Below are 12,533 nucleotides of genomic sequence, written 5' to 3' on the forward strand. Positions count from 1 at the left end.
CGACAGTTTATACAGTTGTGCAAGTAGACTCTTGAAAACTTATCAAGGTGCTTGTTGGGAGATGGGATAAATGCACACTGAAGCGTTTATCTGATTGGGCTTGGACAATATTAACTCTGGTACTGCCCTAAATACACATCAGAACGCACACAATACGCACCGATGTGGATGAGGTGGCCCTGGCTGTCCAGCATGATGTTGCCGTTGTGTCGGTCTTTTATCTGCAGCAGGAAGAGCAGCAGGCTGTAAGCTGCCATACTGCGGATGAAGTTGTACCGCGCCTGAAAAGACAAGTGTTACAATACAATATGTGAGCACACAGCAATGTGGTCGAATTTTACAGGCGGAAAAGCCTGAACAAGGTGGTGAGATTTTACCTTCTGGAACGCTAGCGTGGATTCATCTCCATACTGGTTCCTGAAATAGTCGTACATGCCGAAGTCCGTCTGTCGGCCCAGCTGGTCCCGAGACTTGCAGTCTGGGATGCACTCGATCACTCCGCACTGAGGTGGAACATCACAAACAGGAAGAATGAGAAGTAGATTGATTAGAAGGGAAAGTTAAGACTATTTGTTTGGGACATTCAGTAGCTCCTGTCAGGAAGTGATATAGAGGAAACATGGGGAAGGTTTGATATGAACTTACTCCAGGAGCTGTGGCCACCACCCTGTAAGGAAACACGTAGAGATCCAGGCCCACCAGCTGGAAGATGTTCTTAAACAGGCTGATGATCTGAAGAGCCAGCATGTCCTGAAATAGTCAAGAAAGTCACGTCAAAGGAGGATATCATGAAATGGATGGGAGGCAGCAGCGTAGCCAGAGAAAGGAGAGGAGCGTGAAACTAACCTGTCGGCAGTCGTCTCCCACTTTAAAGATAGCCGCCTGCCAGCAGATCCTCTTGGCCTCCTCTTCACTCTTCGTCTCATCTACAGAATCTGAGCTACACTTCAGACCTGAAGGGAAGATGTCATGAAACACTGTTTGTCTGTGCACGAATTTAAGAAATAAAATATCTACTTTAGGTTCATTTAAGTACCTTCTTTTTCCAGCTCACTGACTCCACACCTCCTGACTTTGAACTTGGCCAGGTAGGGAGCTTTGGCAGCACTAAATAGAGACACAAAAAGTGCTTTTGTAAGTTTAGTGAAGCTGTTAACATTTCTTTGTAAATTCTGGTAACCGTTTTGAGCATTATAGAAGATGGTTTTGAGGCCCACCTCTGCATGGGGGTCCCAGACTTGTAGTCTATATCCAGAACTATGGCCTCTGGGTTACTGGGAAGATAACAGCCAGGTTGGACTTTGACCTGTGACAAAGTCTCCAGGCAGGCCCTCTTCCTCTCCTCCCCTTTGGGAAAAGGTCTGATGAAGACAAACAAAAAAAACAACTTGAACACACACAATTTCCACACCTCTATGACTGACCTCACTGAGAGCAGCATGCATGGGTATCTCACTGAGTGACTTCAGACCACAAGTGACAGTCGGGCCCTGCTGTTGTTCACAGAGGGGAGTCACTGGGGTAGAGAGTAATAGAGAGTAGAGGCCAGGGGACAGTAGAACTTTCTCCCCCGGATAGTTGCAATTAGTGCCGTAATGAGGGCTGAGGGGGATTTTGTCTGCCTCTAGTGAGCTGACAAAACACCCTGTGTGAGGGCCAGCAATAATGGGGCCTGACAGAAAACTAGCAGACCGGTGCATAATCAGAGAGACAGTACAGCAAGCAATAGCTAAATAAATGAACAACAAAGGGATTTAGAGAGTAGACCACAGGAGGTACGAGGCGGGGAAAGGAACAAAACATCTTGGCTCAGGGGAACAGTTGTTATCACTTCATAAACACCTTGAAGATCACCCAGAGGATTCCGCTTAACAGAAAAGTTAAACTGTAGTACTACTTTGAGGCCTTTGGCAAAGATCAGTGTCTTAGCTGCTTCACAAATGTTTCTCTTTTCTTCCAATGTCCCGGACAGATTATGAGTGTATTACACTGTATTATTACTTTAGATGACATTTAATTGAGGAGGATAGTAAAGAAAGTCAGAGATCGAGATGAAGCTAAAACATGTGATGAAAAAAAGATGATTATGACAATAATGAGATGTCAAATTAAGCGAAGTGGAGAGGAGAAGACAAATAAATCAAGGTTATGTCTTATGGTTAAGGGGTTGCAGGGTTGAACAGGCCTTGTTGCAGCCCGTTAACTAAAGGTAACATTTACTTTACTGGAAGAAGACACAGTCCTCAATGTGTGGAATGGTTTTAAAAGCAGTCCCGACTTACACCTGCACTACTAAAACTGACCAAGAAATACATTCTGGGTGTCTTAAAACTGATACTAAACTGAAACCAATTAATATCTGTGGGTAATCAATCTCAAATGTTATGGTAACTTTGGGAAAAGTGCAGCAGTAATGTAAAGACTTGATATTGCAGTGTGAATGCTGGCTTTACTGGTTTGCTGGCTTCAATTTGGATGGAGAAGCAGCTGAAGGAGTGTGAATGAGTTGGAAAAGTGGGAAATGGAAAGGTCAAATTAGGAAATCTCAATCAGCTGTGTGGAATAGTTTTAAAAAGTATAAATGTATGAAAAATGTGGAACATTTCAAGGTTTGAATGGAGGATGAATCAGTAGATAAGAGTTGAAAATGTAGCTGAAGCAGTATGAATAGGAGGGATGAAAGATGCAAAATATAGAGTAAGCAATGAAAAGAAGTTCAAATGGGAGTTTTAGGAGCAAGAACTGTGTACTGAGAAGGAGTTGAGGTTTCCTTTAATTGTGTTTGTTGGAATAAGGAACATCAGCTGAGGTTTAAGCCCTGACGAGGTTTGAACTATGAGCACTTTTATTTAAAAAAAACTACGTCCAACCCGTTTCCTGTTAACATACAGTGACTGTTGGGGGCTTTTATTTTGAAACACAGAAGACGGAGCCAGACTGCCTGAAGTTATTTGATAAGAAGGGGGTATGATAGGAAAAGGCCCTTTGGCCTGCTATGACATGTCTAAATGGCTGCTTTGAAAACAGCCTATATGCTCCAAATGTTCTAGTCTTAGTCTAGATTCAAGCTGCAGCGTTCTGAAAATACCAGTAATGTTTGAAAGATGTGGAACATTGTGAGGTTTGAATGGAGTTTCTCCCTGACGGTATCAATAAGTAGAGAAAAGCCTGAACAGTCCTGAGTGCTTGTGTGTCAAACGGCACTAATTAGCTCATCTCAATCAGCTGTGTCTGTCTAGCAGCAATCAATGGTTGCCATGGTGATAGTGACTCCTCAGTCAGACAGGAGCCGTGTATTCTGAGAGCAGAGAGGCCTGATAAGGTTTAAGGAGATCAGGCAGGTAGGAAAGGGCGTGTCCATTCACAGTTTAAAGTCTGATCTGACATGGATAGATAGCCGATGAAGCGAAGCTAAAACTGGTGTAAGAGGCCCTTTTCACATCATTGCAGGGTGAACACAGGTGTAATTAATAACATTAATTATGGCCCTGATCCATTGAGGTGTGCCAGGGCACTGGTATTGTGCATGCTGGCTCACTGGAATGGCTGTGACACACTAAACAGATCCATAATTAATTGTATTAATTACACTTGTGATTACCCTGCTATGACATGTCTAAATGGCTGCTGTGAAAAGGGCCTATATGCTAAAATGTTCTAGTCTTAATTCAGATACTAGCTGCAGCTTTCTGAACCATTTGAAGACATTGTGAGGTTTGAATGGAGTTTCTCACTGACAGAATAAATAAGTAGAGAAAAGCCTGAATATGTGTAAGAGGCCTTTTTCACAGAAGACTTTGACTTGTCACAGTAGGAAAAGCACAGGTGTAAATAATTAAATTAATGATGGCCGAATCCCATTTAGCTGCTTTGATTTCAGGTGGTGCACGCTGGCTCACTGTCACTCTCACTGGAACACTTGAATACAACAGAGTCATCGTTAGTGTTATTAGTAACACCTGTGCTTTTCACACTTAACAAGTCAAATTGTCTGTAGTGAGAAAGGCTTATATTAGTCCTGAGTGCTCGTGTGTCAAACTGCACTAATTAGCTCATCTCAATCAGCTCTGTCTGTCTAGCAGCAATCAAAGGTTGCCATGGTGATAGGAACTGCTAAGTGACTCCTCAGTCAGACAGTTAGGAGGCGTAGAAGAACATAGGTACTGCTGTACTTAATGGCCTAAAACATGCTTAACGTGCAGAATGGTCCCTGGAGTCTAATTTAAGTGTAAAAAAAGTAAAGTGTGTTCATACTTGATGATGGCCGACACATTGGTGATCTTGTTGAAGAAGTCAAACTCTCTCTGGTAGAAGTCTTTGGCCGGGCCAGACAGAGAGCCGGTGATCTCCTCCACCATCTGCTCCAGCAGCTCTCCTATGTCAGCTGCACAGAGAGAGAAGATAGCAGTTTTTATACATTAGTGTGTTCACGTTTTGTGGTGTGGATGTGTTGAGTTAATATCTCACGGTCTTTCGTGTTTGCTTCCTCGTCCAGGTATATGTTGGTCTTCATGTTCCAGATGAACTGGTGAGCCAGAAGCTGAGACTTCTGAGCGGCCCACAGGATGTACTCCCTCACATATCCCATCTATTGTAACAGGAAAAAAGGGGAAAGGGAAAGTTATGATGATTTAATAATGTGATATGTGGGCTTTTAATGCATCTGCTGTCTCAGAAAATCTGATATTTACCTTGTCGTAACGAAGCGCTTGGACAATTTGAGGAATGTAAAACAAAATGGCATCCTAGAAATAATGGAGAAGAAAATATTTTACCAGTGAAGAAAAAAAAAAGGAATAACATAAATGTGTCATTGTATACAAGTGAAACAGAGTCCGCTACAAATAATGGAGCTCAGTCAGTTTCATCAAATGTTATCAGTGCTGTCTGAGACAATATGTCTAGACTACTACATAAGGGCAGTGGTGGAAGGAGTACTCTCTTAATCTTTTACCCGAGTAAAAGTAGCAATACCACAGTGTAGAAATACCCTGTTACAAGTAAAAGTCCTGCATTCCAAATTTTTCTTAAACGTATTAGCATCACCATGTACTTAAAGTACCAAAAATAGTAGTAATAAAGTACTAATCATGAAAAATGGCCCACTTCAGAATACATATTATTTGATTATAATTTTCAATGCATTCATGTGTTCATCACTTTAATGTTGCAGCTGGTAAAGGTGGAGCTACTTTTAATCACTTTGATTACAGTTGAGTAGCTTGTGAAGTTCCTCCCACGATCAATAAAGTTTTCTTAACCCTTTAATAATACATAATTTTTTGTTGATTATATTTTCATTATTAATCTGAATCTACAAAGTAACTAAGGTTACGATAAAATAAGATAATCCCTTTATTGGGCATTGCATTTGTTATCAAATAAATGTTGTGGAGTAAAAAGTACAATATTTCCCGTAGAGATGTATTAGAGTAGAAGTATAAAGTAGCAGAAAAAGGAAATATTCAAATAAAGTACAAGTACCTCAAAATAGTTCTTGTATTTAGTTAGTATTTAGTCAGATAGTTAGATATTAGTGTGAATAATAGACCCCTGAACACAGTACTAAGATCACGTATTTGTAAAACGTTTAGCGAAATCAGTTCTGATGGTGTTTAATAGTTTATGCTACTTGAGGAAATGATGGTGATTTAGTTGGACAGGGAACAAAAAACAACAAAAAGCAATGCCAACAGGTGATTGTGTGTTTGTGTGTGCCGTATACATAAACGTACGGGAGGGAAGGAGCGCAGCACTTTGACCCCGTACTGGGCCGTGAGGGGGTGAGGAGGGTACATGGAGGAGAAGTAAGACAGTCCAGTTGGGGGATCTGCTGGGGCCCAGCACAGGATGTGACTCAGCTCCGGAGAGTCCGCATCAATTGTGTGCCACGTCACCAGGAACTGAAGAAAAACACACAAAAAAAGAGAGAAAGAAATACGTCAAAAATGATTCAAGTTCAAGTCATAAGTTAAATCAATACTCGGATAGGTTCTACTATTACTGTATGCGCAGCATGCATCACAGGATCCATATTTCCACATCAAATATGACAGCAATCTGATGCAAGGTTATGACCCCCAGCCTGATGGTGCGCTAACTAGCCTCAGGAGGAAACTGTGTTTATTAGTTACTAAAGTGACTGGAATAAACAAGTACGAGATGTCAAGGAGGATCATCTGCTAAATTATGGCGGCCTTTGGGGAAGGCTGCGCTCTGCCTCCCCTGCCTCTTCCTCAGACAGGTACGAGGCTCATTAAGAGTTCAGTCAGCTAGAAGTAAATGAAGAGGACTGGAGGAAGCTGGAGGGAAACAGATTAGTTCAACAACACCGACATTTCTCAAGTGGCACAATATGGACACTCGAAAGCAAAACACTGAGTGACAAACAAAAACTTTTTTCTCTTCCATTTAACTTTGGCTGCAACTTAACATGGATACAGTGGTGGCAAATTACTTAAAAAGTCACGTGAGAAAGTTTTATATCCTTAAAGTCAGAGAGAGTCAACAGCCTCAAAAATTACAAATCCTCAAAAAAAATCCTCTCCAATTTGAATAAACCGATTCAGTATATTAAATAAGTTTCTTTTTTTTTTAATAAATCAACTTTCTTTAATGAATATAACTCATCAGTGCATTCCTCTCTTTGTGTGCGGCAAGCGGGAGAGCAAACTGTTTTTGAAAGGCTAAACGCCAACAAATATTGATTGAAGCAGAATATTTTGTCAGATTAAAAACATGTTGACTTTTGGACTCAACAACGCTCTGGAGTTATTGGAAATGTTTTGGATCACACGAGTCAGAAACAATCCTACGCTGCCGCCACTGGAATCTAATTCTACAAATAGTATAATACTAATAATATTAGTGTAGCCTGATCTTTATCTGCAACTGTGCAGAAACACCAGGTTTAATGTGGCCTACTAGGTACCAAAACATACATATAAGAGCAGACTGGAAAGACAGATTAGGAACTTGTCACTACTGTGTCACACATGCACGAGCAGAGTTTGGCCACAAAATACGTAGCGTTTATTGTGCCGGTTACTATATCTGGTGTTTCATTGAATTCTTTGTTCAATCTTGTCCAGCTGCTTAAAGCCTCTGAACATCCACACAGGTGTTTCCAGTTAACCTGCTGATTAGACCTCTGCTCAGGACTGTGTGGGTGTGGACGGACTAATTGATTGACATCTTCCTGTTGCTTTGTTGAACCTGTTATTGCGGAACAAATTACACCTTTATCATTCTTATTGGTAGGTAAAGATTTGTGACCTACTAAATTCCCGGCCCACCTCCAACCTGAGCAGAGGTCTAATCAGCCAGAAGAAGTGAAAACACCTGTGTGGGTGTTCGAAGGCTTTAAACCTCAAACTCCATTAAGAGTTACACAACTTAAACCCACTTAGTGTAAGTTTGTGATTGTATGATTATCTGCTCAAAATACTTCAGAATAAAAGCACCATGAATGAAACCAACAGGACAACAGACACAACCGCCATCCTGTTGGATTGTAGTGGCAGGCGGAGGGAGGACCTCACCTTGATGGCTTCAGGAACATCACACACAGCAGCCGGATCCATTCGCACTAAGCGAGTCACCTCAGAGACAATCGCCTCGGTGTTTTTAAATCTGAAAAACAAAAGAAAACTGAATAGGTGCACAGGCCCAATGATGGACTTTATCTGTTCAGATAAATTACACTTGCTGTCATAAACTTTGATGCATGTGTAACTAAGCCATAAATCCATATTCAGCCATTTGTTGGTGAATATATCGTGCATATTAAAGGAACAAAGGAACAATGAGTAACTTTGATTGTTGTGTTTACAAACCACAACCGACAAATCCTACTCACTGTGCCTTTAAGTAAAAGGGCTATATATATATATATATTAGTCCGTTTTGGATATTTCCATTCAGCTAGAAATTGTATTTGTTTACACACATTAATGGTGTGAGGAGATGTCACAAGTATGAATCTGAATTCTCTGCCCCATTTGTTGTTATAGGTCATCATTCAAATACTTCTCGATGGATTTCGGCTTTTAAAAACTGGTTTAAGATCCTATTATTGAAGTTTTTCAAATATTTAAATGTGTTTGAAGACTTTTGGTTGGTCATTGATGAAACCTGGGGATGCAATGCATTTGGATCCTCTGTGTACCTGGCAGGCAGCTGCAGGGCGAGGTAAGGTGAGATGCTCCAGGCCAGGTTGATGTTGTCCTTCCACTGTTTCTCCGTCAGACTGATGTATTTGGACCTCCAGTTAGCGATGCTGGTCTCCACCGACTGTTCAGTGGCTATGGCGAGCTCCTGAGTGGACAACGGGTTGTACCATGTTGTCAGCCGCTCAATCTCGCTGGCCTGAAGAGAGACATACAGGGAATGGGAAGGTGTCATCTACAGAACTACATGTAGAAATGTCATTTTCTCTATCATAACATTTGTGAATATAGATATAGTGGTTGAGAAAATGTAAATACCAGTAAAGCCAGTAAGAGAGTCCTGCGTTTCATGTAGTACTTGTGCAGCTGCGTGCCTCTGTTGCTTTTCTTAGACAGTCCTGAAACAGTACAGGAGCAATACATCAGTAATACATTGTGACAGGTGACATGTTATATTATTGAAGACCCGTTTCATCTATGAATAAGAAGCAGATGGAGGTTAAGTTTCACTGTTTGACATCCTGTGTGTGTTTCACCTGATTTCTTGGAAATGGTGGACATCCCAGAGGACAGAGGGTAGGTGTTGATCCATCCCTGAGCCACCTGCTGCCTCTGGCCCAGAGCTGCATCAAGACTGTTCCTGCTATCCGTCCCCCCGACCACAGACAGGCTGTTCACAGACATGTCCTGGGGATCTACACAGAGGGAAATCAAATACATATAAACCATCATATAAAGTGTAAATTCTCAGGCTATATGAAGTTTCTAATTCAGTTATTATTACTGAAAGTTTAGGCCACTGTTCTCTCAGTGTTGTACCTAGAGGAACCAGCTGGTAGGCAGCTAGATACTTCTTGTCAGACTGCAGGCTGGCGTAGAACTTGATCATTATACTGATGTCCTCTCTCAGCCTCTTATCCGTCTGAGTGGGAAATTTGGGAGTGGCGCTACACAAAGACAGAGATGGCAAAGAGGTTAGTGGACAGAGAGAGACAACTTTAAATCAGAGGTAGTTTTCTTTTTTTGCCAACAAAACAGATTTGATTTGTTTTTTCTACCTGAAGTAGTCAAACGCGGTGGAATAGATCTTCTCTCGGAGAACATTTCTGATGGTGGCGTTTGTCACGACATCAGCATGCAGGAGAGTCAGACCCAGAGTCAGCAGTCTGAAATAAAGCAAAGTGATGATGACACAATAGTCTTATCAAGTTTAGGATTCAGTATTACTCGCGGCTAAGATTAAACCAAGGTGCTGTTGTAATAACGAGACACCAGGTACCTTAATCTTGGTCCAATGGCACCAACATGTCGGTTCATGCTGCTTTTGGGTCCTCCGACGCTCAGAGACAGAGATCTCTGCAAAATGGCGGTGAAGATCTCCACCTGGTCAGCGCTGCTGTACTTGGCTATCTCAAACCTCTGCACCAGAAACTGGAGGAAGAACAGAAAGAGGGAATAAAAGAGGTGATGTTTCCAACATTTAAAATAATTAGCTCAACTCAGTTTTATGAAAAACACATCAAAATGATAGAAGCTTCAGTGCAGCAGCACAGCCCAGTGGACTGTGTATTTTACAGACATCAAGGTACCAGATCTCTGGATACTGAAGTTTAAAACAACTTAAACAGTGACATAAGTTTGCAATAGAGACGACAGATACATGCAGTAGTTTATGTTTGCCTGTCACTGACCTCTATCCAGAGGAAGTGCGGGACGACGTCGGGTGCACAGGGTGCAGGTTGACTCTCTTCTGATACCGCCAGAGGGCCGGCCTCGACCTTCATCTCCGAAAACAAGCCCATCTTCAGCTCCACGGTCATCTGCCAAGCTCCGGCCATCTCACGCATGAACTAGGCAGTTGTTAAAGAGAAGAGAAGAATGAATCTATTCTACCATATACACTCACCGGCCACTTTATTAGGCACACCTGTTCAATTGCTTGTTAACACAAATAGCTAATCAGCCAATCACATGGCAGCAACTCAATGCATTTAGGCATCTAGACGTGGTGAAGACGACTTGCTGAAGTTCAAACCGAGCATCAGAATGGGGAAGAAAGGGGATTTAAGGGACTTTGAACGTGGCATGGTTGTTGGTGCCAGACGGGCTGGTCTGAGTATTTCAAAAACTGCTGATCTACTGGGATTTTCACGCACAACCATCTCTAGGGTTTACAGAGAATGGTCCGAAAAAGAGAACATATCCAGTGAGCGGCAGTTATGTGGACGGAAATGCCTTGTTGATGTCAGAGGTCAGAGGAGAATGGGCAGAGTGGTGTACCTAATAAAGTGGCCGGTGAGTGTATATCTCAAACCAAGATACACATTAATCTAAAAAATTCTTCATTTGATTTTATAAAAAGTGACAAATACACATACTGGCACTTCCACCCCGTTGTGTGCAGCCAGGAGCCATTCCCAGCAGGCGATGGCCGTTTCCATGCCGTGTTCTGTAAACATCTTCAGAGGAGACCAACACAGATGATGCAGCAGCTGAGGATTGCAGTCTGAAAGACAAAAATACAGAAACTTACTGAGTTATTAAAAAAAAAACTGGCACTATTGCTGAAATACAACATGAAATGAGGCAGAGCTGCTGACTTTTGGTGGTTATGAGCAGAGCTGCCATCTTGAACATGGCCTGGGTGAAGCCCTCTGGGTCTTTTCTCTCCAGCGCGCTGGTCATCTGATGGATCATCAGCTTGTTGAGGTCTGACTGGCTGTGAGTCGCCTCTGAGAACTGGATCATACCAGCCACCTGGACAGCACATAAACAGACCGGTATGAATCACGCTGTTTGCAGAAAGTCACATGATCTTAATATTTATAATATTCACCTCTCCTGTGTAGCGGTTGCGAAGGTTGAGGGATGCCATGAAGTTGGAGTAGTCCTTCTTCACGCATGCTGGTCTCTCTGTCAGCTGGGTGGTCTGATGATAAACACAGTTTAGGGGCCTCTTATGGCCACACGGTCACAAGCTAGGAGAGTAGATACGTAGCTGTACTGTATACTAAAGGCATCATGCCTGTGAGCCCTGTCTCTCTGTATTTAGAGTTCAGACCAACCTGAGGGAAAGCAGCCTATGGTTGGCCACATGGTGGAGGACAGCACCAGCCATGACCAGTTAGCCAAATGGGCAACCAGCCAACCAACCCACCCGTCCATTGCAGGGTAAGTAACCAGGTAACCAGCAAATCCGCAAACCAGCCAAGCAACCAGGTAGGTAGGGAGTTCGGTGCAGTTTAATAAAGACAAAATACAACAAATGAAGCAAATGAAAAGACAGATATAGCAAAAGCCCGAGAAACACAGAGGCAATGCATAGCAAGCAAAAAATAACGTCACACAGACTAGTAAAGCATGCACACATGGACGTACAAGGCTGTAAAGAACTAGACTCCCAGAGCTACAGAATATAATAAAACATATACATGGGCACAAAACACCTCCTCAGTGTTAACCGCAAAGGCTTCGACAAAGCAACTAAATGGCACTTTGTTACCTGGAAAAAGCCATGTTGGACACATGTTAATAAGCATCAAATCAACGAGCCCGTAAGGCCGAAGGTAGACCACCAATAGAGGTTCAAGTTTGCAGTATGATCAACTAAAGTACTGCGTCTTTCTTGATGCCATCCTCAATGTTCTAAAAACAATTGTAGCTGCTCTTACAAAACCTTTGGTATGACTGTAAAAACAGATACCGTGCTTGTGTTTTTTGATGACGTGTGTCTAAACAATGTTTTCAGTATTATTAAGGTGACTGATATTTGTTCTGTAGTCTTTAAATATGCTAAAATGTGACTCAGATTAAGCTCTCACCATTCATTTGTGTTTGTCCAGCTCACCCTTGATGTGGAGAAAGAGTGTGTGTGTGTAAACCTGCAAGGATGCCCAGATGTGTGTGTGTGTGTGAGACTCACGCCTAGTGTGGTACTCTGTCTGTTGTAGCCTGCGAAGTGCAGTATGCTCTCCGTGGCCATGGCCAGGCCGGTGTGCTGGGACAGTCCTGACACCCAGTTCTGATGCTTGTTCAAGTACTCCTGCACACATACACAAGATACAAGTAAGACATAGTGATGGACAAAGAGAGCAGTAATGGAACAACAATGACAACAAATATCCTCTTTAGTCAAAACATACAATCATTTCTCTTAAAAAACCACAACTAAACTAATTTAAGTAGGTTCTGTTTCTATAAGTATTGTAGCAGAAGTAGTGTTGTTTAAACTATACAGAGACAACCAAAGACAGCTGTGAAGTTCAGACTTTTAGTTACTTTCATAAAGACTAGAATTACTTTTCTTAGACTTCCTTTCTAGTCCACTTTTTGTAAAGGTAGCTATAATCAATATAACCCCTTTAA

At 42.1% G+C, this 12,533-nt stretch overlaps 1 protein-coding gene across 2 annotated transcripts in view; it reads right to left on the reverse strand.

The window, feature by feature from the left end:
• pi4kab (phosphatidylinositol 4-kinase, catalytic, alpha b) overlaps positions 1-12,533 on the reverse strand; it is a 31,043-nt gene that overhangs the window by 2,485 nt on the left and 16,025 nt on the right. Inside the window, exons 29-51 of one of the 2 annotated variants that reach the window (XM_074639280.1) lie at positions 12,091-12,210; positions 11,234-11,248; positions 11,005-11,097; positions 10,769-10,925; positions 10,547-10,674; positions 9,860-10,018; positions 9,448-9,599; positions 9,227-9,334; positions 8,988-9,115; positions 8,705-8,863; positions 8,487-8,566; positions 8,168-8,367; positions 7,542-7,632; positions 5,736-5,903; positions 4,692-4,745; positions 4,468-4,588; positions 4,255-4,384; positions 1,218-1,361; positions 1,037-1,107; positions 847-953; positions 646-750; positions 378-503; positions 161-281 (exon numbers count right to left, since the gene is read on the reverse strand). In XM_074639280.1, the coding sequence (XP_074495381.1) occupies positions 161-281; positions 378-503; positions 646-750; positions 847-953; positions 1,037-1,107; positions 1,218-1,361; positions 4,255-4,384; positions 4,468-4,588; positions 4,692-4,745; positions 5,736-5,903; positions 7,542-7,632; positions 8,168-8,367; positions 8,487-8,566; positions 8,705-8,863; positions 8,988-9,115; positions 9,227-9,334; positions 9,448-9,599; positions 9,860-10,018; positions 10,547-10,674; positions 10,769-10,925; positions 11,005-11,097; positions 11,234-11,248; positions 12,091-12,210 (2,737 nt within the window). The remainder of the gene's footprint in view (positions 1-160; positions 282-377; positions 504-645; positions 751-846; positions 954-1,036; positions 1,108-1,217; positions 1,362-4,254; positions 4,385-4,467; positions 4,589-4,691; positions 4,746-5,735; positions 5,904-7,541; positions 7,633-8,167; positions 8,368-8,486; positions 8,567-8,704; positions 8,864-8,987; positions 9,116-9,226; positions 9,335-9,447; positions 9,600-9,859; positions 10,019-10,546; positions 10,675-10,768; positions 10,926-11,004; positions 11,098-11,233; positions 11,249-12,090; positions 12,211-12,533) is intronic. The other variant, XM_074639281.1, reaches the window with a different exon arrangement.

The sequence above is a fragment of the Sebastes fasciatus genome, chromosome 6 (genome assembly GCF_043250625.1).
Source record: "Sebastes fasciatus isolate fSebFas1 chromosome 6, fSebFas1.pri, whole genome shotgun sequence".
Taxonomy (NCBI): Eukaryota; Metazoa; Chordata; class Actinopteri; order Perciformes; family Sebastidae; genus Sebastes; species Sebastes fasciatus.